General features: G+C 53.2%; 10 protein-coding genes across 10 annotated transcripts; 4 read left to right on the top strand and 6 right to left on the bottom strand.

The window, feature by feature from the left end:
- Window positions 1-426: 426 nt before the first annotated feature.
- N7510_007256 (putative raffinose synthase protein Sip1) lies at window positions 427-3,351 on the bottom strand (the record flags this gene model as incomplete). Its single annotated transcript, XM_056979181.1, has 1 exon — window positions 427-3,351. The coding sequence occupies one exon, from the start codon at window positions 3,349-3,351 to the stop codon at window positions 427-429; it is 2,925 nt and encodes a 974-aa protein (XP_056832224.1).
- Window positions 3,352-3,700: 349 nt separating this feature from the next.
- N7510_007255 (zinc-dependent alcohol dehydrogenase family protein) lies at window positions 3,701-4,910 on the bottom strand (the record flags this gene model as incomplete). Its single annotated transcript, XM_056979180.1, has 4 exons — window positions 3,701-3,745; window positions 3,795-4,241; window positions 4,300-4,689; window positions 4,749-4,910. 4 exons carry the CDS (start codon window positions 4,908-4,910, stop codon window positions 3,701-3,703), a joined length of 1,044 nt encoding a protein of 347 aa, XP_056832223.1.
- Window positions 4,911-5,396: 486 nt separating this feature from the next.
- Window positions 5,397-6,704, top strand: N7510_007254 (uncharacterized protein; the record flags this gene model as incomplete). The annotated part of the gene is made up of 7 exons (XM_056979179.1): window positions 5,397-5,465; window positions 5,527-5,673; window positions 5,728-5,832; window positions 5,887-6,168; window positions 6,225-6,280; window positions 6,341-6,486; window positions 6,538-6,704. 7 exons carry the CDS (start codon window positions 5,397-5,399, stop codon window positions 6,702-6,704), a joined length of 972 nt encoding a protein of 323 aa, XP_056832222.1.
- Window positions 6,705-7,752: 1,048 nt separating this feature from the next.
- On the top strand, window positions 7,753-8,583 carry N7510_007253 (N-terminal L-serine N(alpha)-acetyltransferase NAT4; the record flags this gene model as incomplete). The annotated part of the gene is made up of 2 exons (XM_056979178.1): window positions 7,753-7,834; window positions 7,895-8,583. 2 exons carry the CDS (start codon window positions 7,753-7,755, stop codon window positions 8,581-8,583), a joined length of 771 nt encoding a protein of 256 aa, XP_056832221.1.
- Window positions 8,584-8,667: 84 nt separating this feature from the next.
- Window positions 8,668-10,152, bottom strand: N7510_007252 (GPI-anchored transamidase subunit GAB1; the record flags this gene model as incomplete). Its single annotated transcript, XM_056979177.1, has 5 exons — window positions 8,668-8,906; window positions 8,957-9,579; window positions 9,636-9,838; window positions 9,893-9,957; window positions 10,011-10,152. The coding sequence occupies 5 exons, from the start codon at window positions 10,150-10,152 to the stop codon at window positions 8,668-8,670; spliced, it is 1,272 nt and encodes a 423-aa protein (XP_056832220.1).
- A 152-nt stretch (window positions 10,153-10,304) lies between these two features.
- Window positions 10,305-12,444, top strand: nop7 (mRNA-binding ribosome synthesis protein NOP7; the record flags this gene model as incomplete). The annotated part of the gene is made up of 3 exons (XM_056979176.1): window positions 10,305-10,326; window positions 10,380-10,478; window positions 10,541-12,444. 3 exons carry the CDS (start codon window positions 10,305-10,307, stop codon window positions 12,442-12,444), a joined length of 2,025 nt encoding a protein of 674 aa, XP_056832219.1.
- Window positions 12,445-13,207: 763 nt separating this feature from the next.
- N7510_007250 (sedoheptulose-1-7-bisphosphatase) lies at window positions 13,208-14,191 on the top strand (the record flags this gene model as incomplete). Its single annotated transcript, XM_056979175.1, has 1 exon — window positions 13,208-14,191. One exon carries the CDS (start codon window positions 13,208-13,210, stop codon window positions 14,189-14,191), a length of 984 nt encoding a protein of 327 aa, XP_056832218.1.
- Window positions 14,192-14,648: 457 nt separating this feature from the next.
- N7510_007249 (NAD-dependent succinate-semialdehyde dehydrogenase) lies at window positions 14,649-16,408 on the bottom strand (the record flags this gene model as incomplete). Its single annotated transcript, XM_056979174.1, has 4 exons — window positions 14,649-14,766; window positions 14,820-16,089; window positions 16,145-16,232; window positions 16,286-16,408. The coding sequence occupies 4 exons, from the start codon at window positions 16,406-16,408 to the stop codon at window positions 14,649-14,651; spliced, it is 1,599 nt and encodes a 532-aa protein (XP_056832217.1).
- Window positions 16,409-16,992: 584 nt separating this feature from the next.
- N7510_007248 (uncharacterized protein) lies at window positions 16,993-18,882 on the bottom strand (the record flags this gene model as incomplete). Its single annotated transcript, XM_056979173.1, has 1 exon — window positions 16,993-18,882. The coding sequence occupies one exon, from the start codon at window positions 18,880-18,882 to the stop codon at window positions 16,993-16,995; it is 1,890 nt and encodes a 629-aa protein (XP_056832216.1).
- A 542-nt stretch (window positions 18,883-19,424) lies between these two features.
- On the bottom strand, window positions 19,425-21,255 carry N7510_007247 (Glycerophosphodiester transporter GIT2; the record flags this gene model as incomplete). The annotated part of the gene is made up of 6 exons (XM_056979172.1): window positions 19,425-19,535; window positions 19,599-19,866; window positions 19,930-20,240; window positions 20,325-20,343; window positions 20,406-21,004; window positions 21,088-21,255. 6 exons carry the CDS (start codon window positions 21,253-21,255, stop codon window positions 19,425-19,427), a joined length of 1,476 nt encoding a protein of 491 aa, XP_056832215.1.
- Window positions 21,256-21,548: the final 293 nt, after the last annotated feature.

Genomic DNA, 21,548 nt, shown 5'->3' with positions numbered 1-21,548 from the left:
CTCGCCGTCTTTCATGCGCTGGATCCATCCCAATGTCATCCATCGTTGCTGAGTTCCGGAAACTCGTGGGGGTAATGTTGGTCGACAACGCTCACTCCGTAGCGGATTTGTCGTCGCGATCGCCGGTACGCTGCGCGCGCCGCACGTTGTCCGTGGGGGTAGTCGGGGATTGCGGCAAACCGCTCGAGAGAGCGACGCCGATTGCGGTCGCATTGGACCAGGAATTGAAGTAGGGGGGAGAGGGGTGGTTGTAGAGAAGATCGAGTGATTGCGTCGAGTCCAAAATATCAGTTCGCGACAATCAGGGACGATAAGGACCGAGGCCGGAACATCGATAATGCGAACTAACTATACATTCCTATTACGGCAAAGGAAAGAAGCAGCCGGTAGACGAAACCGAAACGTGAGCCACCTTTCTTCTATCTGTCAACCTACAAACACCTGCACAACTACTTCGTTGCTCCATCCGCTGTCCAGGCGCAGAGCCTTCCATGCAGCCAATACATCTATGGCCAACACATTGGCATCCTCGCCACCCTCCTTCCAGACCGTCTTCCGAGGCACAGCTTGTCCGGAGATCATGACCATGAAATTACGCGCAATGCTGCGGTCCTGAAGGTCCGAGAAATAAACGCCAAGGGTGCCCAGCGCCTTCAAGGTAATATCAAATCGCAAGCGCCCATTCTCCACCACAAAAATGTCTGAAGTCACCAAGGCGGCGGCGCCGGTCATCTTGCCTAACAACCCCAGAACTGCCACATGGGTCAAATTATTGCCAGAGGCATTGCATCCTTGACTTCCTCTCAATGTGAATGATCGAGTCGGATACGCAGTCAGGATTTCCCAGCCCTTTTGCGACAGGACGACAGAAACCAAAGAATCCCGGGCGAGTGGCCGCATCCGCGCTGTGATTTTGCCGCTACTATGTGCGCGCACGACATACTGCCCATCGGAGTCCTCGTGGATTCCCGGGAAATCCATGAGTGAAACCATACATGATGCCTCCGCAGACTGGATGTTAAAGAGACCTAGGATCCCGCTGCCAGTTTTGGCCCAGCCGGTGTAGCACCCGACCCGCAGTACATGGCCTTCGTTGTAGTCGTGGTAGATGTCGATGGTGCGGCCGACCACGCTGGGCCGCAGGATCACGCTGTCTCCTTGGATTGTAGGCGCAGTCATTTGGTTGAGAATGTTCAGGTCGTGTTTACCGGGCTCATCGGTGATATAAACTGGTCCCCCAGAGACGCATCGTGCTGCGGCATGGAACGACGCGTATGGGTGGCTGGTCTGGAACATGTCCCAGTCGGGCAATGCGTTCAAGTATCGCGTCAGGAGCGCATTGTGTGCATTGCAAAAGAGATGCCAAGGGTGGGATGCTTCTATCTCCGGGAAGAAATCGTCCGAATTCCGTACGGGGATTGCTGGCCTGTTATTTGGCAATTGCGAATGGAAGATGATCTGGGGAATCAATGACATGCATGAGATGGACCGGGTGCCAAAGTGTTTTAGGGCTGAGATCGACCAAGCATCTTGGTAGGATGTTATGAACCTCTTGCGGTCTTCGGGGTCTTCGAGAAGATCAATGAAAAATTGCGAGTCCGTCTTGACCGAGTCAACGCCCACAGAGATGAGATAGCTGTAGAACTCGTCGTAGAATTGTTGCACGTCATCTGGATCAATGGCCAAGATCTTGCCATCGGTGATGTGTTGTGCAATGGGACCGCCAGCGGCGGGGTCTTTGACCTTCACTTCTTTGGTTTTGTACCTCTGGACGAGATCGCCATCTGGCGATATACCTCCCCAATATCCTAGGAGAGAGTGCCAAACGGCAACGTGCTCGATGCTTGGATTATTCCGGCGAATGGCCTCCACAGTCCCCTTCAACCCCTGAGGAAATCCCTTAGGGTTTGCTTCAAATTGTTGCCAGCGCCTCTTGAATTGTGACTCTCCTTCATTGTCTACAGTCTGCCAGTTATCGTCAATGATGAGATTGACGATATTGATTCCGTGAGCTTTCAAAGCTTCCAAGGCCCGCAAGATCTTTTCTTCGGTCAAGTTTTGTCCCAGTCCATTCCAGGTGCAATAAGTCAGACCATCAAACCATTCAGTGAGCCACTGCATCTTCGGGTCTTTTTCCACGACCACCATATCATCGTCGCCTGGAGGTGAGGTAGGAGAGAAACCTTCGGTAGCCGCAGGTGAAAGATTGGCAGCTTCGGTGAACGGTTTCACCACTTTTCTTGCTTCGTACATCACCGCAGACATGCCCACTTCAAAGTTCCCCGCAACAGCAACGATGACTTGGAATTTGGAAGTCTCCGTATTCTCGCTACGCGCTTTGATCATTACTTCGCCATTATCCGTGGATTGAAGAAGAGTCAGGACATCGTTAACACCCGATACTGCAAGCAGAACCAGGTGGAATCCATCCTTTCGGAGAAACGAGCACAGTAGTGCATCTTCCGTAAGTCGGAACTTATCTTTACCATGTCGAGGCCCTAACCAGGGACTCCATACCCGCACCAGGGCAAAATACTTGAGGAGAGACGACGGAGTCCCTAAAGGCACCAGCTTGACGCCTGAGATTCCTTCTCTGGCCGGCTCCGCGTCTCCAGAGAGAGCCCAAAGACTGGACCCGGGAGCTTCACTCGCGCGGGACTCGACTTGCACATCGGACGAAAGGTTGTCGATATACTTTCCAAGTTCTTCTTTGGGATTCGGAGTAGTCGTTGACTCAGTGGAGGCTAACTCGGTTGAGGGACCTCGTACAGGTTGCAAGTTCCGAGGAGAGAATACTACCTCTCCATCACTCACGGGGCGCTGCTGATTGGCCCACTGCCATTCCGTGTCAGGACTGGTCCGGAACCGCACAGTGAATTGAGCATGTCCCCCTGTAGCGGGAAGTTTGATCTCGTCGGAGAATACATAGCGATGATAGCTGTAATCGGCTTCATCGCCGGTCAGCAGAGGTGCAGACGATGGATCGCGCTTTCTGAGCGGCAGAGCAGTCCATTCGGTACTGGTGATGTTGTGCCAAATTTGTGCTTCCCAGGACTGCGCCGGAAATGCGTTGCTGGATTCAATAACGACTGTGAAGTGGAGCTGTGCAAGTGTTGTTAGCTTACTCTTACCATCAGAATGTCTACATGAACTCACCGAGTCATCCTCTTCAGATCGCAGTGCCTTCTGCACCCGCTGGACGCAGGTTAACTGCCCCAGCGGTGGGTAGCAGGTCACTCGTGCAAACAAACTCATTTGAGCCGGGCGAAGAAAGACCGCTTGGGAGGGTTTCTGGCGGTGGCCCGGCTCCCGGATAGGCAGGGTCGAGGAATTTCTAGTGTTGACCTGCATGAAGGGTAATTGACTAGTTGATTTGACGAAGAAAACAACATGCCACAGTAATTTAACCAAGAGTTGGAAGGGTTCGTTTGGCTGTTTTTGCCTCCGGATGATGCATGATGAACTTATCAGCCTCGGTGGCGGGGAACAACTCACTCGATCTACATCCACGATAAGATATTTACTACTACGGAACTCTCCAGGAGAAAAGCCAATCACAAATATTATTCCCCAAATTTCCTTCATACTTTTGCTTTTCCCTTCTTTTGAACGGTCCAGCGATTACATTTTATATAGACCAAACACAATAGAAAGCCGGGGCATCTCGGTCTCCAAAGGAGAAATATATTCAGCTGGACGATCAAGCGATCTTGATCGCCAATTTTCCAAAGTGCTTTTGAGCCCACTGTCGGGATGTGTTAGTACGCTTCACAAAGATGCAAAGAACTACTGACCATGTACTCATAGGCCTCCCTGGCCTGGTCCAGATTAAAGACCTTTTCATCCACCACCGGGTGGATGTCATTGGCCTCAATCGCCCGCACCATATCTCTCATTAGAGCCTTGCTACCCACATAGACTCCGCGAACAGTACAAATGTTACTCAGAGTGTCTAAGATACTGGGCTGGCCCTTGGGGTCGACACCACCAAGGAACCCGATGACACTAATTACACCCTCGTACTTGATGCACTTGAAACTCTGTTCGAGGGTGCCAGTGCCACCAACCTCAATAACGTAGTCCACACCAGCTCCGCCGGGAGTCAATTTGCGTGCCGTCTCGCCCCAGTTCGTATCGGTCTTGTAGTTAATGACATGGTCGGCGCCGAGCTTCTTCAGCTTCTCGCCTTTTTGCGCGGACGAAGTGGTGGCGATCACGGTCGCACCGGCCGCTTTGGCGAACTTTGAATACAGCAGTTAATATTATTCCGTCCGGTCAAATGGTTAAAAGGAGATATACCTGCAAACCGAACATGCTCACACCGCCAGTCCCCTGCACCAGCACAGTCTGGCCCGGCTTCAGCGGCTTGAGACCATACAACGCATTCCAGCTGGTCAAAGCCGCGCAGGTAAGGGTGCTATTCTCGAGTGCATTGAGGTTCGCAGGGGCCTTGACAAGGCCCTTTTCGTCGAATACGCCATACTGGCGCAGAGCGCCGTCGATCACACCACCGAGGCCGGTCTTCGTGGCTTGGACATCAATATCGCCATACTGGTGGCCCTGGTTGAAGACCGTGACCACCTTGTCGCCTTTCTGGAACTCGGTGACCTTGGAGCCGACTTCGATCACTTCGCCGGCGCCATCGGAGGCGGGAACGACAGGGAGTTTGATAGGGAAGGGGTACAGGCCCTACGCGACCGGGCCGTAAGTATTGGACGAAGTAATACTATTCATGGGAAGTCAGATACCTTCGGAATGATCAAGTCGCGGTAATTTAGCGACGCGGCTTCCAACTTGACAAGCACCTCATTGTCGCCGACTTTGGGGACAGGAGCACTCTGTTGAAAGACCAGGCCGTCAAAGCCGTTCTCTTTGTCTTGCACAATCCATTGCTTCATTGTGGGAGCCATTTTGGAAGCAGAAAGGTCGGTGTAACATCCATTGAGCGGGATGGGCGGCATATATACTCGGTTGCTGCCGGATGATGTCAAAAGTGGACCATGAAACCATGACGGAACGATTATGAAAGCTTCGCCCGAAAAAGTCGCCGATAATTGAGTTTTATTTATCCGATCGGACACTTTATGTGTTTGGCCAATATCCTACCAGCCTTAATAATATGGCGGAAAGTATGCTTTTTATACATGACTGCAGAACTAGATGCTCCACTGAGGGTCCGGTCCGTCCTTGTGCAATTTGGGGCTAGGATTGCTCACTTTTCTGACTCGAATATGGCGCAAGGTTACCTTACCAGAGCCCTGGTCTGACCATCATGGGGGAGGGGGAGGGGAAAGGGGAGGGGTAGAAGAGAACAACAAAGCAACTGCCATTCCTTCTCACTACCATATATCCTCCTTGTAACATTGTGAATTTATCCAACCACTCGACCATTAAACATGTCTCTCGGACGAACTTTCAAGCTTAACTCGGGACATGAGATCCCCGCCGTCGGTCTCGGGACCTGGGTATGCTTCTCTTTCTCGGGTAGCGAGACGCAAAGCTCAACTATCATTCTTCCCATAACAGCTGTCGAAGCCGCACGAAGTCGAGAATGCCGTTGAGACCGCTCTCCGCCTGGGTTACCGTCACATCGACGCGGCTGCGTGCTATCTCAACGAGAACGAAGTCGGAAATGGGTGGAAGAAGTCGGGGGTGCCACGCGAACAGATCTTTGTGGGGTAACCACCGCTGTGAAGTAATATACTAGATCTAACTTGGGAGATATAGATCACCAGCAAGCTGTGGAACACTCACCATCACCCAGACCACATTGAGGAAGCCCTCAACAAGACCCTCGCGGATTTACAGACTGATTATTTAGATCTGTATCTGGTATGGTCCCGTCTTAAATATTGATAGCACTTGGTTAATGTGTGCTATGTATAGATTCACTGGCCGGTGGCCTTTGAACACACCAACGACACCCTCACCCCGATAGACCCGGCCACCCAGCGATTCCGCCTAGGCAACACCAATATCGCTGACACCTGGGCAGTTCTCGAGAAGCTGGTACATGCTGGCAAGATTCGAAGTATTGGAATCAGCAATTTCACCGTCGAGGCGACCCAGAACTTGCTCAAGACTGCTAAGATCCCGCCTGCGGTTAACCAAATCGAGGCACATCCGTACTTGCTTCAGCCCGGGCTGGTCAATTTCCTCAAGGAGAACGTACGTACCTACAGTGAAATTGCTGGTTTTTGCTTGCTGACTTGATTACCGTGCAGAACATCCTCCCCGTGGCATATAGCCCGCTCGGAAACAACATTTACAACCTGCCACGGTGAGATGTCATATTAAACCTTCACCGGAGAGTCAATTACTGATGTTCAATGCTCTTTAGTGTCGTCGACGACCCACTAGTCGTAGAGATTGCGAAGAAGCTGAACAAGGACCCTGCGCAGGTGCTGATCTCGTGGGCCGTCCAGCGAGGCTCAGCAGTGCTGCCGAAGAGCGTCACGCCTTCGCGCATTGAGAGCAACTTCCAAGGTATTTGTGAAAATAATGTGTCAGTTCTTGCGGTATTAATACCTGCTATAGATTTCGTCATTCCCGACGCTGAGTTTGAGGCCATCAACAAGCTGGACAGGAATGAACGCTACAATTACCCTTTCCGCTGGGGAGTTGATATCTTCGGTGAATTGGGAGCTGCTGAAGCTGAGAGACGCGCTGAGGAGCACGCTATTAAGCTTAGGAAGGGTGATTGAATTGGTCGGTGGGAGAGGCTAGTTAGTGGTCGTTTTTGACGCAGGCTATATTTATCATTCTATCAACAACATAGTGCAGTTAGGCATTTTAGTTTGTTCTTGGGAACCCTTAGGGCCTTAATCTCCCCAACGACCCTAATACCTCTCTAAGAATCTATGTATTGACATCTGTGGTACGCCGGTAAGGGCTTGCTTCCAGACCACTTCTAAATACTCAAATGGCTCTAAGATGCTTCTTCAGCAGGTACCGAGTTCATAGTCGTTGCTTAGCGACGTACATGACCTAGCTAATAAGATGAAAACCATCTATAGCTGGTAGCAGTCGTGAATCTCAGTTGGCGGGATCCGTCTTCGAGTGCAATCCAGAGGCGGGTCGTCGAATTACTGACGCAGTCCACCCGACTCTTTTCGAAGTAGACAGTACGCGGTCGGAATCATGATCTGATTGACTCGGTAGTCTGTAACTACCTCTTCGAGCCATTTAGGTCCAAGTTTCGGGATTGTAGTATCGAAAACATCGTTCTTCATCAATAGTGAGACCGTTGACGTGTACGAGTGCCGACTTAGCGCTGAAACCACGCTCTCGTTTGTGTCGTCTCCCTTGATTCTCTACGCGGGCGTTGTGGAAATCTATAGAATTTCAATTTAGTAGTGACTTCCTTTTCCTTTCGACGCCAAGGGCCAAGGGTAATGGTAGGTGTGGTACTATGCCGTTGCGTGGGTGATCGCCTCCCGGTCCTCTTTGGTCATCTTCTGAGTGACGATAAGGTGTGTGACCATGACTCCTGGTGCTGCGATCGATTTCCATTATTATCATTCCCTTCTTTACGACTGACTACTGCGACGAATACAACTCTAGGTAGGGCGGTGAATAATATAGATAACTATACTTGCCATCTTTTGGGTACTGGAGGCTGACAAGCGCCTGAACCCAAAAAGATGGAATCCCGCTTCCACGAACTTCAACGTCGCTATACACACGACGACCCGGCATAATACTAGCCGTTGAATATTTCGCTATCCCTTTCAATCGATCCTCTAGATACAGATGCCGTCCCCAACACCAGACAAAGTAACAAAGCTCAAGGCCAAACGGCCCTCGCGACGCGTCCGGCCGAGCAGGGTGAAAAGTAGGTTAACATCAACATATCTTGAGTTTCCTTTTCGAATACCACTAACCATCCTTCCAGGCTTGCCGCTAGTTGAACGTACCAATGCCCTCACCATCGAGGAGTTCATCTCCCATTACGTGGGCCCATCCGCCAACACACCGGCAGCATCAAATGCGACGCGTCCATCACCGCCCTCAGACGTGTACTCCGCCGCGAACATCTCGAGACGCAATCTAGAAGCATGTCTCGACCTAGTCGAGCAAACCTCCGGCGCGGCCTACGCCGCGTCTAGCATGGGCTGGTCCCGCAGCAAGAAGCGGCAGGAGATGCAGCTTCCCGATATGAAGTTTATAATCATAAGAGGAAAGGGAGCAGACACCGCCGCATCCCCGAATAACAACGACAATGATGCCGATAATGATCAACCGTCTGCAACTGCCAAGGGTGATCCGGTGCTAGGATTTCTATCATTTATGGTCACGTACGAGGACGGGAAAGAGGTTGTTTACTGCTACGAGATCCACTTGTCGCCCGCAGCGCGAGGACGGGGGCTCGGGAGGGAGCTGATGGAGCGCATGGAGCGGATTGGGCGCGCGGTTGGGGTGGAGAAGGCTATGTTGACGGTTTTCGAGTCGAACGAGACGGCTTGTCGGTTTTATTACCGGCTTGGATACGAAATTGATGAGTACTCGCCTCAACCGCGCAGGTTGCGGAACGGGACGATCAAGGCGGACTATTTGATTCTGTCCAAGAGGTTGAAGAAGTGACGGCTTCAAATGTTGATATTTCTTTACCCCTCGTACCTTTTTGTAATGCAATGAATGGTGCGATGGACTAATACATAATATACATTACACCTGTTTCACCTGCTGGCCTTGCGCTTCGGGATGCTCCTGCTCCCACTCGTCGCGGATCGCGGCAAACACCGCGTCTGCGAGCAGGATAGACAACCCCAGACTCCAAACGAGGGTAATGGCGTAGAAGAAGTTGGCATTACCGGATCCTGCGTAGATCCACAAGTGGTAAAAGGCGGGGCCGAGGAGACTCGAATATAGGAGTGCGGCGATGGCGAAGAAGGTATACCGCATCACTGCTGGCGTCAGCTAGCACAGGATTTAATTAATATGGAGAGGCACTCACGGGGGAACAGATGTCGGTAAAGGGGCAGCAGAGCAAGGAACAAGGACGCATCCGAAATGCTCGGGTATGGCTTGAAGATGGCAAAGACACCAAGGAGCGAGGTGATGACGAACAGAGGCTGCCGTCTCAGTCGCGCGGTGAGACCTCCGACATAGCTGGCAAGGTGAAGCCAGAAGACCCCAAGGAAGAACTCGCGGAAGGAGTCGAACATCTCGATGAAAAAGTACCACCACAGACCCGAGTTGGGGGTCAGGTCTGGCACCAAAAGGTGGAAGCCATAGGTGGCGGATATGAATTCCCGAAAATTGCCGGTAATCAAGTAGGAGAGACCAAGCAGTGCTGATACGCTGCCCACCAGCATGGCGCCGTGCTGGATCACGAACAAGGCGACACTCGGAACCTGCGGTTGTCCCTGCACTCGCTGATCAAGGCAGAGCAGGACCAATGGGACAAATAGCAAAGCCGGATACAGAGACAGGTAGGATGCAAACCCTAGGGCTAGCATTGAGTTCACCGTATTCCCAGAGACAGCATTGGAGACGGCGAACAGAATCCCCGATGCGGTGAACACGCTCGTGGACCGGGCTAAGCAGGTTGCAATGGTGAAAGGGTTGAACAGGAACCTAATATCCTCGAGTCAGCGATGCATTGTTCTCTCTGGAAGCCGGTTCGCACGCACCATGCTGCCACCGACACTCCATCCCATCGAATATGCTTCCGAATTGCCGAATGTAATCGTGACTTGACGGACTGGCCGGATTCCGAGATGGTGGCCAACGCTTGGGCATTGACCAGATCGACGAGTATGTAGAATATGGCTGTGGGCAAAGGGTGGAGCTGTGTATCTGGTAGGAGGGCGAAGAGCGGTAACAGGAGAGGGGCCTAGGCAAGTGCGTGAGTGAGTGCTTGGTCCATGTCCATCAGGAATGCACTGACCTGGTGGAAAACGCCACCGTCGTACGGCGAGACATTTCGCGTATAGAGGAACAAGCCCTCTTGGACTGATTGACTGTTAGCATCGCTCGTCACTACCGGGGGTTCGGGGAGAGCCCACGTCTCTTGAAGCTGTTGACGGGGGTGGACACCTCGACACGACCCGTCAACAGATCAGGCAGCGAAGGAAACAAGCAGATCAGAACCAGACGCAGCACAAAGGCCGCACTGAACACGGCGATCTTGCGCCGGTCCACGGACATGGTGGTTGTTCTGGCTTGTGTTGTACTTGTCCCAAACCAAAACACCTGACTTACTGGCACTCCACGCCGCCTTGGTGCACGGACCCACTTGGGCGACCGAAAAAAAAAGTGGCCGAGGATTTTTTTTCTTCTTATCAACAATCACTTCCACCATGGCTAAGATCAAGAAGAAGGGTATGCGATTGGATTTTCGGAACCTTTAATTCACGGTCGCTAATTCCCTTCAGGTACCTCTGGCCAGGCCAAAAACTACATCACCCGCACCCAGGCCGTGCGGAAGCTTCAGATCTCGCTGCCGGATTTCCGCCGACTATGCATCTTCAAGGGTAAGTTCCCTCGACGACTTCTTCCGATGGGCTGCGCTGACGGGTTTTTGCGATTGGTTTAGGAATCTATCCCCGCGAGCCTCGGAGTAAGAAAAAGGCCTCCAAGACATCCACCCCGAACACGACCTTCTACTACACCAAGGACATCCAGTACCTGTTGCATGAGCCGCTGCTCAACAAATTCCGCGATCAAAAGGCCCTTGCAAAGAAGATCGCCCGTTCCCTCGGACGGGGAGAAGTCAGCGACGCTGCGCGCTTGGAGAAGAACCATGCGCCGAAGCTCACCTTGGACCATGTCATCAAAGAGCGCTACCCAACCTTTATCGACGCCCTCCGCGATCTGGATGATGCACTGTCGCTTCTGTTTCTGTTCGCCACTCTTCCCTCCGATACCCACGTTCCTCCCAAGACCATTGCGCTGTGCCAACGTCTCTGCCACGAGTTCCAGCACTATCTGATCACCACCAATTCGTTGCGGAAATCATTCCTGTCGATCAAAGGTATTTATTACCAGGCCACTATCCAGGGCCAGGACATCATGTGGCTGGTGCCGTACCGCTTTGTGCAGCGCGTGAACGCAGATGTCGATTACCGCATCATGGCGACCTTCGTGCAGTTCTACACCACACTGCTGGGTTTTGTCAACTACCGACTCTACTCCGCGATTGGCCTGCGGTATCCCCCCAAGTTCGACACTCGCAGCGACGAGAACGGAGCCGAGTTGGCAGCATTTACTCTGGAGGGCCGGACGGTAGGCGAGACACCGAAAGCGCTCGAAGCACCCAAGGCCCAGAGCAATGGCAATTCGACCAAGGAAGTTTCCCGCGAGATTCAGGCCAAGGTCGACAAGGTCATCAAGAATGCGGGCCTCGACCAAACCAAGGACGAGCAGCCTGTCGAGTCGACCGAGGAGACGAGTGACTCCATTGACCGATTTGAGCCTGCGGCCCCCGAAGCCGACACCCTGCCCCAGCCCGATCTGAGCAGTGGGGAGGCCGGCTCCATGTTCGCCCCGTTTACGTTCTACATTTCCCGGGAGGCACCCAAGGCGCCCCTCGAGTTTCTCCTGCGCGCGTTTGGCTGCAAGCGAATTGGTTGGGACGCTGTTCTGGGCGATGGGGCTTTCACGCACGACGAGACCGACCAACGCATCACCCACCAGATTGTGGACCGACCCCAGCTCCCGGAGGGTTCACTGCCTGCTGTTCCTGCTGCCGCGGAAGATGACGCCACCCCGAAGGTCAAGCCTGGCACCCGGATCCCCGGCCGGACCTACGTTCAACCCCAGTGGGTGTGGGATTGCCTTAACGATGGCAAGCTTCTGCGCGCAGATCTATATGCTCCTGGCGCCACACTTCCGCCTCACCTGAGCCCCTGGGTGAAGGCTACTCGCGGCGCCTATGACCCGCGCGCTAGTCTGGCCGCGCAGGAAGAGGAAGGCGAGGCAGAGATTGCTGCCGAGGCCGGCGATAGCGATGAAGAGATGGAGGATGAGGCTGCTGAGGAGGAGAAGGCGCCCGCCGACGAGTCCGAGGAGGAGTCTGTCGATGGTGGTATGGATGTCGCTGGTACTGATGACGACGAGGAGGAGAGTGCCAGCGATGCAGAGGAAGAAGACGAAGACTTCGGCGGATTCGAGGAGAATGAAGCCGCGTCGGAATCCGAAGATGACGATGAGGCCGCTCGGACGCAGCACCAGCGGGAGCTGGAAGCCGAAGCAGCAGGTCTGCCGTTCTCGTCGAACGGTGCCACGGACGAAGCAACCAAGAAGAAGTCTTCGCAGTCGAAGAAGCTGGCCGCTAAGAAGCGCCAGGAGGAGGAAGAGCTCGAGAGGCAGAAGATGATGATGAGCCGCAAGAAGCGCAAGCTGTTGGAGAAGATGATGTACTCGAACAAGAAGCAGTCGGATGAGGCGGCGAAGCTTCGGTCGAAGAGGCGCAAGATCGAGAAGGGTGCGAAAGAGTGAAGATGTGAGGATATCGAAGGTTGTGAGGGAGGCGTTTATGCGTTTTTTGGATAGTTCGATAGGTAGTTCTACTTGTATATGCATATCAAAAGTTTTTTCTTGCGAATAGAATACCATGCATTTCTCCACATCTAGTCTAGTCGATTCCATAGACGTGTACATGAGGATTTAATTGAGGACAATCATACCTTGGGCTACACGTCCTTCAGATACATCGCAGCTATTGCGCTACAATGTCCCCTACAGGAACGGTCCGTACCTAATTCCTGGGTTGCGCAATTGTGATTATACGACGATGACTTCAAACTACGTCTTTTCCTGGGAATGAAGCGTGATCTCAGATTCTCCTTGTGTCTGCAGGATATCCACCGGGTATTGAACTGTCAGCGTGTGGCTCATGCACAACTGAGCGGATGAGACCCTTTGGCTGGCAAATTCTCTGGTTCTGTAATAAAATCGGACTTCTCACTGTAGTAGAGGAACAGAACATGGGGAGACGGGAGTAGATATAAGAATGGGAGGAATTAAAGGAACAATAATAATTCACGGTAAACTTTATCCAGTGAAGATCATTTGAAAGTCATTGACGCTGGTTATTGGGAAATTGACAGTTAAGCAGTTCGAGGCATGTCCATGAGCAGTGGATCAAATCCACCAACCGAAATACGTCATGCCATTTGCTCGGAGTTTCTTGCCCTCTCCCACTACACACTAATCAACCTCACCGAATGGATTGCGTGTACTAAATCCCCCTCAACTCGCTATGGCCAGCCATCTTGAAAGCTTCCTCCTGCCACATGGCCGCACAGCGCTGTGCAAGTCTGTACTACCGGCGCTTCTGAACTGTATCGCAGACATTGCAGAGTCGCTACACCAGTCACAACATGTCTCCCTCGCCGGCAGCACAAACGTATTTGGTGATGGCCAATTGAACGTCGATATTTCAGCCGAGAATCTCCTTCGAGCAGCGCTTGCAGAATGTCCCTCGGTACTGACTGCGAGCAGCGAAGAGGACCCTGTGGAGCGACCTGCTCGCGAGGGCCAAGCTGTGGAAGGAATATCCGCCACTTCCGAAAAATACACAGTCGCGTTTGACCCTCTAGACGGGAGCTCGATCATTGCGCCGAACTGGACTGTGGGCACTATTATCGGCATCTGGGATGGCGAGTCGGCAATCCACCAACGGCCCTCCGAGAAACAAATTGCGGCCGTTCTAGGCGTCTACGGGCCGCGGACTACGGCCATCGTTGCCCTGAGGGTCCCGGGCGGCGAACCCTGTTGTCTTGAGATCGGGATCGGGAAGTCGGGGGCACACGAGTTCCTTCGCTCGGATATGCGCTTTGCGGATCCACCATTTAAGACTCGCTATTTTGCCCCGGCCAATCTCCGCGCAGCAGCGGAGAGTGAGGCTTACATGCGCCTGATCACGCAGTACGTGGAGAACAACTATACCTTGCGGTATAGCGGTGGATTGGTTCCGGATTTGGTACACGCGCTGGTCAAGGGTCACGGCGTGTATGTGTCTCCTGTGACTGGAGTGAGCGCAGCGAAGCTGCGCCGCTTGTATGAACTGTTTCCCGTTGCTCTTGTGATGGAATGCGCTGGAGGAAGGGCTATTGACCCGATTGATGGGGAGGATATTCTGACTCGGCCGCTGAAGGATTGTGATGAGACCGCGGGATTAATCTGCGGAACAGCTGAGGAGGTCGACATTGCAAAAAAGGCACTGCTTGGTTCCCGTCCTTAATGTTACATTCAAAATCCTGCAATGTTAAATCCTTATAGTTAACTGTTGAGAAAAGACACTTCGTTGATACCCCAATAAGCCAATCATTAGTTCGGTATCACATCTTGATGTTCACGTCCAACTCCTGGCTTACATGGATTGTCATTTCCTCGATTGTTGCTTCTCTCGAAGGAAGGCCACCCTATATTATTGAACCCTGAAGACAGATGGTCGCTCTAGGTGCACTATCAGGATGCAAAGGATCGATCTATATCGTGCTGTTATGCGCGTTCATCTAGTTCAATAGCAAAGCCCTCTTCGTTATTTGCAGGCGTGTTTTAAATGAGGACAGAACGCGTCAAATCTAGAGCAGGCGAAAACCGCTTGACTAGCGGAATGCCTGACTGTGGTTAAATTCAATGCCTTTGATTCAATTCGTGCAAATTTCCAATTTCTCTAAATTTTGATATCATCCCATCTAAGCCTGCAGAGGCTCGCCCATTCCACCGAAAGTCACGCTCTTGATGGTGGTAAACTCATCAATACCGTACTTGCTGCCCTCACGACCGAAGCCGCTCTGCTTAACACCACCGAATCTAGAATCAAGTCAGTTAGTTTGGGTCATCTGATCTCCAGGGAGAATACTTACGGAGACGCAACATCACTGATCAAGCCAGTGTTGACACCAACCATGCCAACCTCCAGGGCCTCTGCAACACGGAAGATGCGGCGGACGTTGCCGCTGAAGAAGTAACCCGCCAGACCAACCTCAGCGCTGTTGGCCAGATCCACAACCTCCTTCTCCGTCTCGAAGGGGAAGAGACCCGCCACAGGACCGAAGGTCTCCTCGGAGGCGATGAGCATCTCCTTGCTCATACCGGTCAGCACGGTGGGGTTGTAGAAGTTAGGACCGAGCGCAGCGGCCTTCTCGCCGCCGATGGCAAGCTTGGCGCCCTTGGAGATGGCGTCCTGGACGTGCTCGTGCACCTTGTTGACGGCACGCTCGTGGATCACAGGGCCGTGGGTGATGCCCTCCTCGAAACCGGCGCCTAGCTTGAATCCCTTGACCTTCTCAGCGAAGCGCTTGGCGAACTCGTCGTACACGCCCTTCTGCACGTAGATCCGGTTCGCGCACACGCAGGTCTGGCCCGAGCTGCGGAACTTGGAAGTGATGGCGCCGTTGACGGCGGCTTCGAGATCCTCGACGTCATCAAATACAATGAACGGCGCGTTGCCGCCCAACTCCCATGAGACCTTCTTGATCGTCGACGACGCCTGCTTCATCAACAGCCGGCCGACATTCGTCGACCCGGTAAACGACACCTTGCGCACCTCCGGGTGCGTGGTGATCAACTCGCCGACGGAGGGGGTATTCTTATTCGCAGTCACGATATTGACCACACCCTTAGGAATACCCGCGCGGTGTGCCAGCTCCGCAAGCGCATTAGCCGTGAACGGCGTCTCAGCCGGCGATTTCGCAACAACCGTACACCCCGCAGCGAGGGCCGGACCAATCTTGCGCGTAATCATAGCAGCCGGGAAATTCCACGGCGTGATCAGGCCGCAGACGCCGACGGGCTGCTTCATCGTAATAACCCGGTTTCCGGGAACCGTGGCCGGAATGGTGTCGCCGTACAGGCGCGGCGCCTCCTCGCTGAACCACTCGAAAAACGACGCGGCGTAGTTCACTTCACCCTTGGCGTCTGCCAACGGCTTCCCGTTCTCCCATGTGATCAACTTCGCCAGGTCGTCTGCGTTGTCCATCATGAGCTGGTACCACCGGCGCAGCATGCGGGCGCGCTCGCGTCCCTGCGTGCTCCGGAAGGCGGGGAAGGCGGCCGAGGCGGCTTCGATCGCTTTAGTGACATCGCTGGTGTTGAGCTCTGGGCAGGTTCCGATCAGCTTGCCGGTTGCGGGGTCTATTGACCGAGGGGTTAGCTATGGCGTCCAAATGCTGGAGATGGTTCGTATTACCGTGAACCTCAAAGGTCTCGCCGGACTGAGCACCAACCCACTCGCCGTTGATGTACGACTTCTCAATGAAGAGCGACTTGTCTTTCAACTATTGCGGGATTCATTAGCATTGGACAGTGGCGAGTCCGATGGTCCACCCACCTCCGGTGCACTGTGCCCCATGGTGTAGAGTCTCTGAGCGTAAACCGTTGAAGGAACAGCAAAAGGGTATCGAGGTCTCGGTCTGAGAAGTGTGCGTGAAACCGGGCGGATGAGTCTCTCCATGGTTGTGGAGACCGGGGGGAAGAGCGAGACTAAATAGGAATAATAATACACGGCAGTGGAAGGAACCGGGAATCTCGTGCGGGGAGAGGGGGGGAGACTGGAGGGCAAGTTGGACAGAGGAATCTCGCTCTTAAGAGCGAAGCCAACAAAAGTGTGGGGACGGAGCTGTGGCAGATGGGCTGGACGGTGATTGCTCTCTGGGCCCGAGAGCACCGAGTAATAATAATCGCACTTGGTTGCGAGGGTGAAAAGGGAAGCTGTACGCTGCCTGCGGAGGTGATGTCACGGGTCGGCCTGCCCTTGGGGCTGGGGAGATCAGCCATATGCAGAACTCGGTTATATTTTCATATTCTCGACTTGATCTCTATATACTATTCTTTTCTTTCACGACTCAATGGACTCTGTACTCCTTGATCCTTTGCGATGTGGTTGTCAACAGACAAATTGTGTATAGTTCATGGTAATAGATTTACATTTGTTACGGTATCCGGGAATTCAATCCAGTCACAGCCAATTTTCGGGAAAATCACCCAATCACGCCCCCCGGTGCCAGCGATAGTGTACGCGTAATACCACCCCAGACCCTAATCGTGGATTTCCACCACGGATACATTGGCCGAAGCACTCGCCGTGCTGACCGATCGTTCTGCCCGGCTCGACGGCTCTGGTACGCGATAACTCGGGTGAACCCGCTTCATGTGGAGGTTGAGATTCCACGTCCTCGAAAACCCATTGGTATGTCGCGGGCACTTCTTCACTGGGCACACCAGATCCAGTTTGCGATGGGGTCCCTTGCCCTTTGCCGCTTGCGAGGGAACCGATGGTGTTGATACTTCCATTTCCTGCTCGGATGCAAACTCTGCACTCGGCGGCTCCGATGCTGGGGCGGATGAAAGACGTGACCGAGCTCGCCCTGCTCGGCTCTTGGGCTTGGGTGGTGGTGGCTGCCGGTCCGGAGCCGGCGGACTGGACGGCTCCTCTATCTCACCCTCGCTCTCGGTGTAGGTGTAGTCAGTGTACTCATATCGGCTGTTGCGCGCGGCCTGGGCTTTGATCCGTCCTTCATGGAACGTCCGGAATGTCATGTCTTCGCCGAATAGGTCGGTGCATCGCTTGGAGGCTCGCATCACGGCAGCGGAGGGGAGGCCGATCATCGATGCGACTCCCATTACCTCGCTCCAGTCACGCAGGTGATGCTTGCGGTTGGTAAAGGATTGCGATTGGCTCTCTTGGTTGGGGGAGCGAGACCGGCCGCGGGAACGAGACGTCCCGAACATACTCCGGTCCTGAGCCTCGTTCTCTGAAGCCAGCTGTTGACTGCGGCTGCCGGACGGCTGTTCGGGGCGAAGATTACGACGAGCTCGTTTTCGGCCGCGCGACCGACTCCTGCTCGTGCTCCTGACCGACTTGGAGGCCTGCGAGATGACGCTGTCGGCATCACTGGAGGACTCGCTGCTAGACCCTTCGCCGATCTTCCCTTTCATCGACTGATGGAGCCCAACCAATACACGGTCCAGACGTGAGATGACCTTTCGAGAAAGCGGTCGTAAGTGCTGCCGAGTCTGATCGTCGTCGGCCAGAACCACCGGCCGCAGTGGTATTTCATCGTCATCTTCGGGATCGCTGTCCATTTTGCCATCGTAGTCGACACTCTTCTTCACTTCCGTAAGATCCCATTCGCGGGCTTGGAATCTCTCCTTGGCAGTCCTAGTCATCACTGCCATAATAGACTCTTCCAGTTCAGCGCTGAGTCGGGGATCAGGTGGCATGCGCCATGTTTCTGGATCATCCAGATGGTTGTGGATAAATTCACCGACACGCGGGACCTTCTCGGCCGGCATAGGCCACGCGACCCATCGTTTGATATTCAGTGAAGTTTGTTTGTCCATTCGCTTGCGGATGGCATGCGCATTATAGAGGTGCGAAGCCAGATCCCGAGCTCGGTTTCTGATTATGGAATCTGCAGCGCCTCGGTCGTTCGCCGTTACTCTCTTGTAAGTAGACCGAGATCCCATCCAGCGGTTTGGGCGTGTAGACCCCAAGGGTAAATCCTTTCCTCGGTCAAGGACAAATTCTCGGAATTGTCCCCCGTATACCGGACCTCTTTGTGGCTGCTTAGACTTGCCCGTATCGTGATCATCGATATCCGAACCCAGCGAGTCGTCATCTTCATCGCTCCCGGGGAAACTATCGCCATCGGAGGAATAATCGCCCGTTGGGGCTTGTTGATGCCCCATCATCATGTCAACCTCATAGCCGTCCTCCTCTCGTGCACCCTTGTGAGCCACAGACTCCTCCACGGGGCGCGTTTCCACGGTGCCATCGTGACCGCTGGGTCCACCGAATAATGATCGTCGCGGTGGCCGAGAGGGCGAATGTGCGGCATCGCTGCTGGGGCTACCGAATAGTGATTTGCGAGGCTGTGCGGACTGCGGTGGGTTGAACTGGGAAGACTGCTCGGAGAATGAGGACATTCCTCGCGAGACCGCTTGGGTCCTCCGTCCTTCGGGCTGGTGACGGAGACCGATAGATGCTATGTCACATGAATTTTGGTTCCTGTGGGATACGATCTATCTCAAACTGTCCAATGCGCAAGACAGGCCATGTAATAGCCCTGAGTCGTGTGTTGTTACTAGTAGTTCGGATGTCGACAAGAACAAAAATTCCGGGCGGACCATCAGTCACGTGCTGATAAACTGATCGACAGTATACAACGGGCGACATCGGCTCCTTATCTGGATATTTTGGGAAATTTATATCTATCTCTCGCTTCAGAGTCAGTGGTCCAGTCAATATCCACATTAATCCAGGCCCAACCCTCAATCAAGGACTACATTTAACAACAGCTACGGCCATGCGATCTGCTGGGGAACCTCTCTAGCGGCATTTATATCTAAGTGGTCCATGCTGTTACCAATCAACAACTGTCAAATGGTTTTGCTTGAATTGAACTTAGAAAACAAGAGGTTTACTGCTGCGATCAATTAAGAGACAAACCCCACAATTATCATTTCCATCACTCCGTTTGCACCATAGAGGTGTCGTTCCTTATCCCCATAGTGGAGGTGTCATATCCATGGGCTTCCAGATATGCGCGGAATGCCTCGTCCTCTTTGGTAATAGTATCCTAAAGAATAAATTAGATCAGTCCGTGTGGTCCACACAAAATGATGGGAAGCGACAAACTCACTTGTCCGACATGAGGCAAGCCAAAGTAAACAATAAGCGACGCAAAAATACACAATGCACTAGCGACGAAGAACGGATTTTGACCCGCGCGGATGGGATCAGGATTCTTCATGAGCAAGGGGAAAACATAGGTTCCGACAAAGGCACCGATTTTGCCAATTGCAGCAGCGATGGCATAGTACTGGCCACGCACAGCGGTGGCGCTAGTTTTGGATGCAAGCAGACCGATATTGTCGCCAGGGCCCATCTCGCCCAAGGACAAGAAGATACTAGTAGATTGGTCAGTTATGACAAGACCAATCAAGATAACTAGATCGTTTCGGCAGACTCACCCATAGACGACAACAAATCCTGCGACATTTTTGGGGATCGACAAATATGCGTAGCAGCCGGACATGATAAAGCCGACCACAGACTGAGCGGTCATTCCGACGATCAGACACATACGCGGCCCAATCCAGTCACTGACAAATGCACCGGCAAAGGATCCGGGAAGATAAAGGAGATTGACCACGACGTTCCAGCCGAAAATCTTCCACAGGGGAGCGGTCGATCCAAGAATGGTATCTAGCCAGACTGACGAGTAGGTATTGAAGGCAAACACGGAGAAATCGTAGATGAACCAGACGAGGGACACAACAAGCTATGGTCTATTAGTATCCAAAAAGAGGAACGAGAGTAAACTCGACGGAGATCAATAACAATCAAAGGAGAAACTGTATCATACCAGGCGCTTCCAGTGGAACCTAAAGATAACAGACTGTCAGCGAATTTGTCCCTCCCACGAACAGAGCTTAGGGAATATTACTTGATGATCAGAGCATAGGGGAATCGACGCATGCGCTCTCGGCTGAACTCTTCCGGCTCTTTTAGTTTGAATCGCAGGTACACTAGACTGAGTGGCGGAATAACTCCTAGGCCCAGGGCAATACGCCATGGCGCCTCTAGATTGTCCTCCCCGAAGATAAGGACGAGGACCATGGGCACGAAAGCGGCGACAACGAAGCCAAAATCAATGATAAAGTCGGTGAAGAAGATGAACCAACGGTTGCGATGGCCTTCTTTTAGCTCGCCGGTGCTCTCTGCGGCGGCGACGGACCCCGCAGGATATTCGCCTCCGATTCCGATGCCCATTATAAAACGATACGCCGTGAGGGCAGCAAAGAGCCCTGTCGGGCTGCCGTGATAGCCATACGAGCCAGCGCTCAGAGCGGCGAACACAATCAGGATAAAGGTTGAGATCATCAGAGACCACTTGCGCGACCAGTAGTCACTGGTGATGCCAAAGATCAACATGCCGACCACCTCGCCGACGAAGACGAGGGAGGAGACATTGCGGAGTGCCGGGGAATTTTTGTAGTCCGTGGGGTAAATACGGGTCAGCATGGTATCCACGGACCCGATAACCTGCGGGGATCAGAGGTTAGTCCAGTTCTATTTTAATAATAACGGTGTGCTTATTCCCACGGCGAGGATTTGGTGCGACATACGCCGTTCAGATATCCATCGGAGAAGAGACCAGCACCACAGGCGATAACAGGCCAACTCCGCTCCCAGCGAGACTTGGGAAGGGCGTCGAGCGGGATTTGCGCCTCGGCCTCCCCCTGGAGAGGCTCAGGGGTCTTCTCGGAGATCTTCTCGGGGTCTAGGGAAGCCATCGAGAACAACGAACGACAACGGTCATGTCACAATAAGATGAAGGGAGGAGGGGGGTATGGCAGGGTTTTTAAATCATCCTCGTGGACTAAGACTGCCACCGACGCCATGTCAAACCCCTAGTCCGAAAGAAGAGGGAAAAAACTCAAGCGCGAATAGGGCTACGACTGGCACGGCACGTGCCTGAGCGCATCGAAGTCGCGTTAGGGCAACGCGTGGCCGATAGAAGCCACACAAGCCCTGTAGTTCAGAGCAAGTCGAGTATCAGTCCAATCACCGGCGTGCCCCTCTGTAC

This window comes from Penicillium lagena (genome assembly GCF_028827675.1).
Source record: "Penicillium lagena strain IBT 129212 chromosome Unknown utg000005l_segment0_segment0, whole genome shotgun sequence".
Taxonomy (NCBI): domain Eukaryota; kingdom Fungi; phylum Ascomycota; class Eurotiomycetes; order Eurotiales; family Aspergillaceae; genus Penicillium; species Penicillium lagena.
This window is presented reverse-complemented; position numbering and strand designations above follow the sequence as displayed.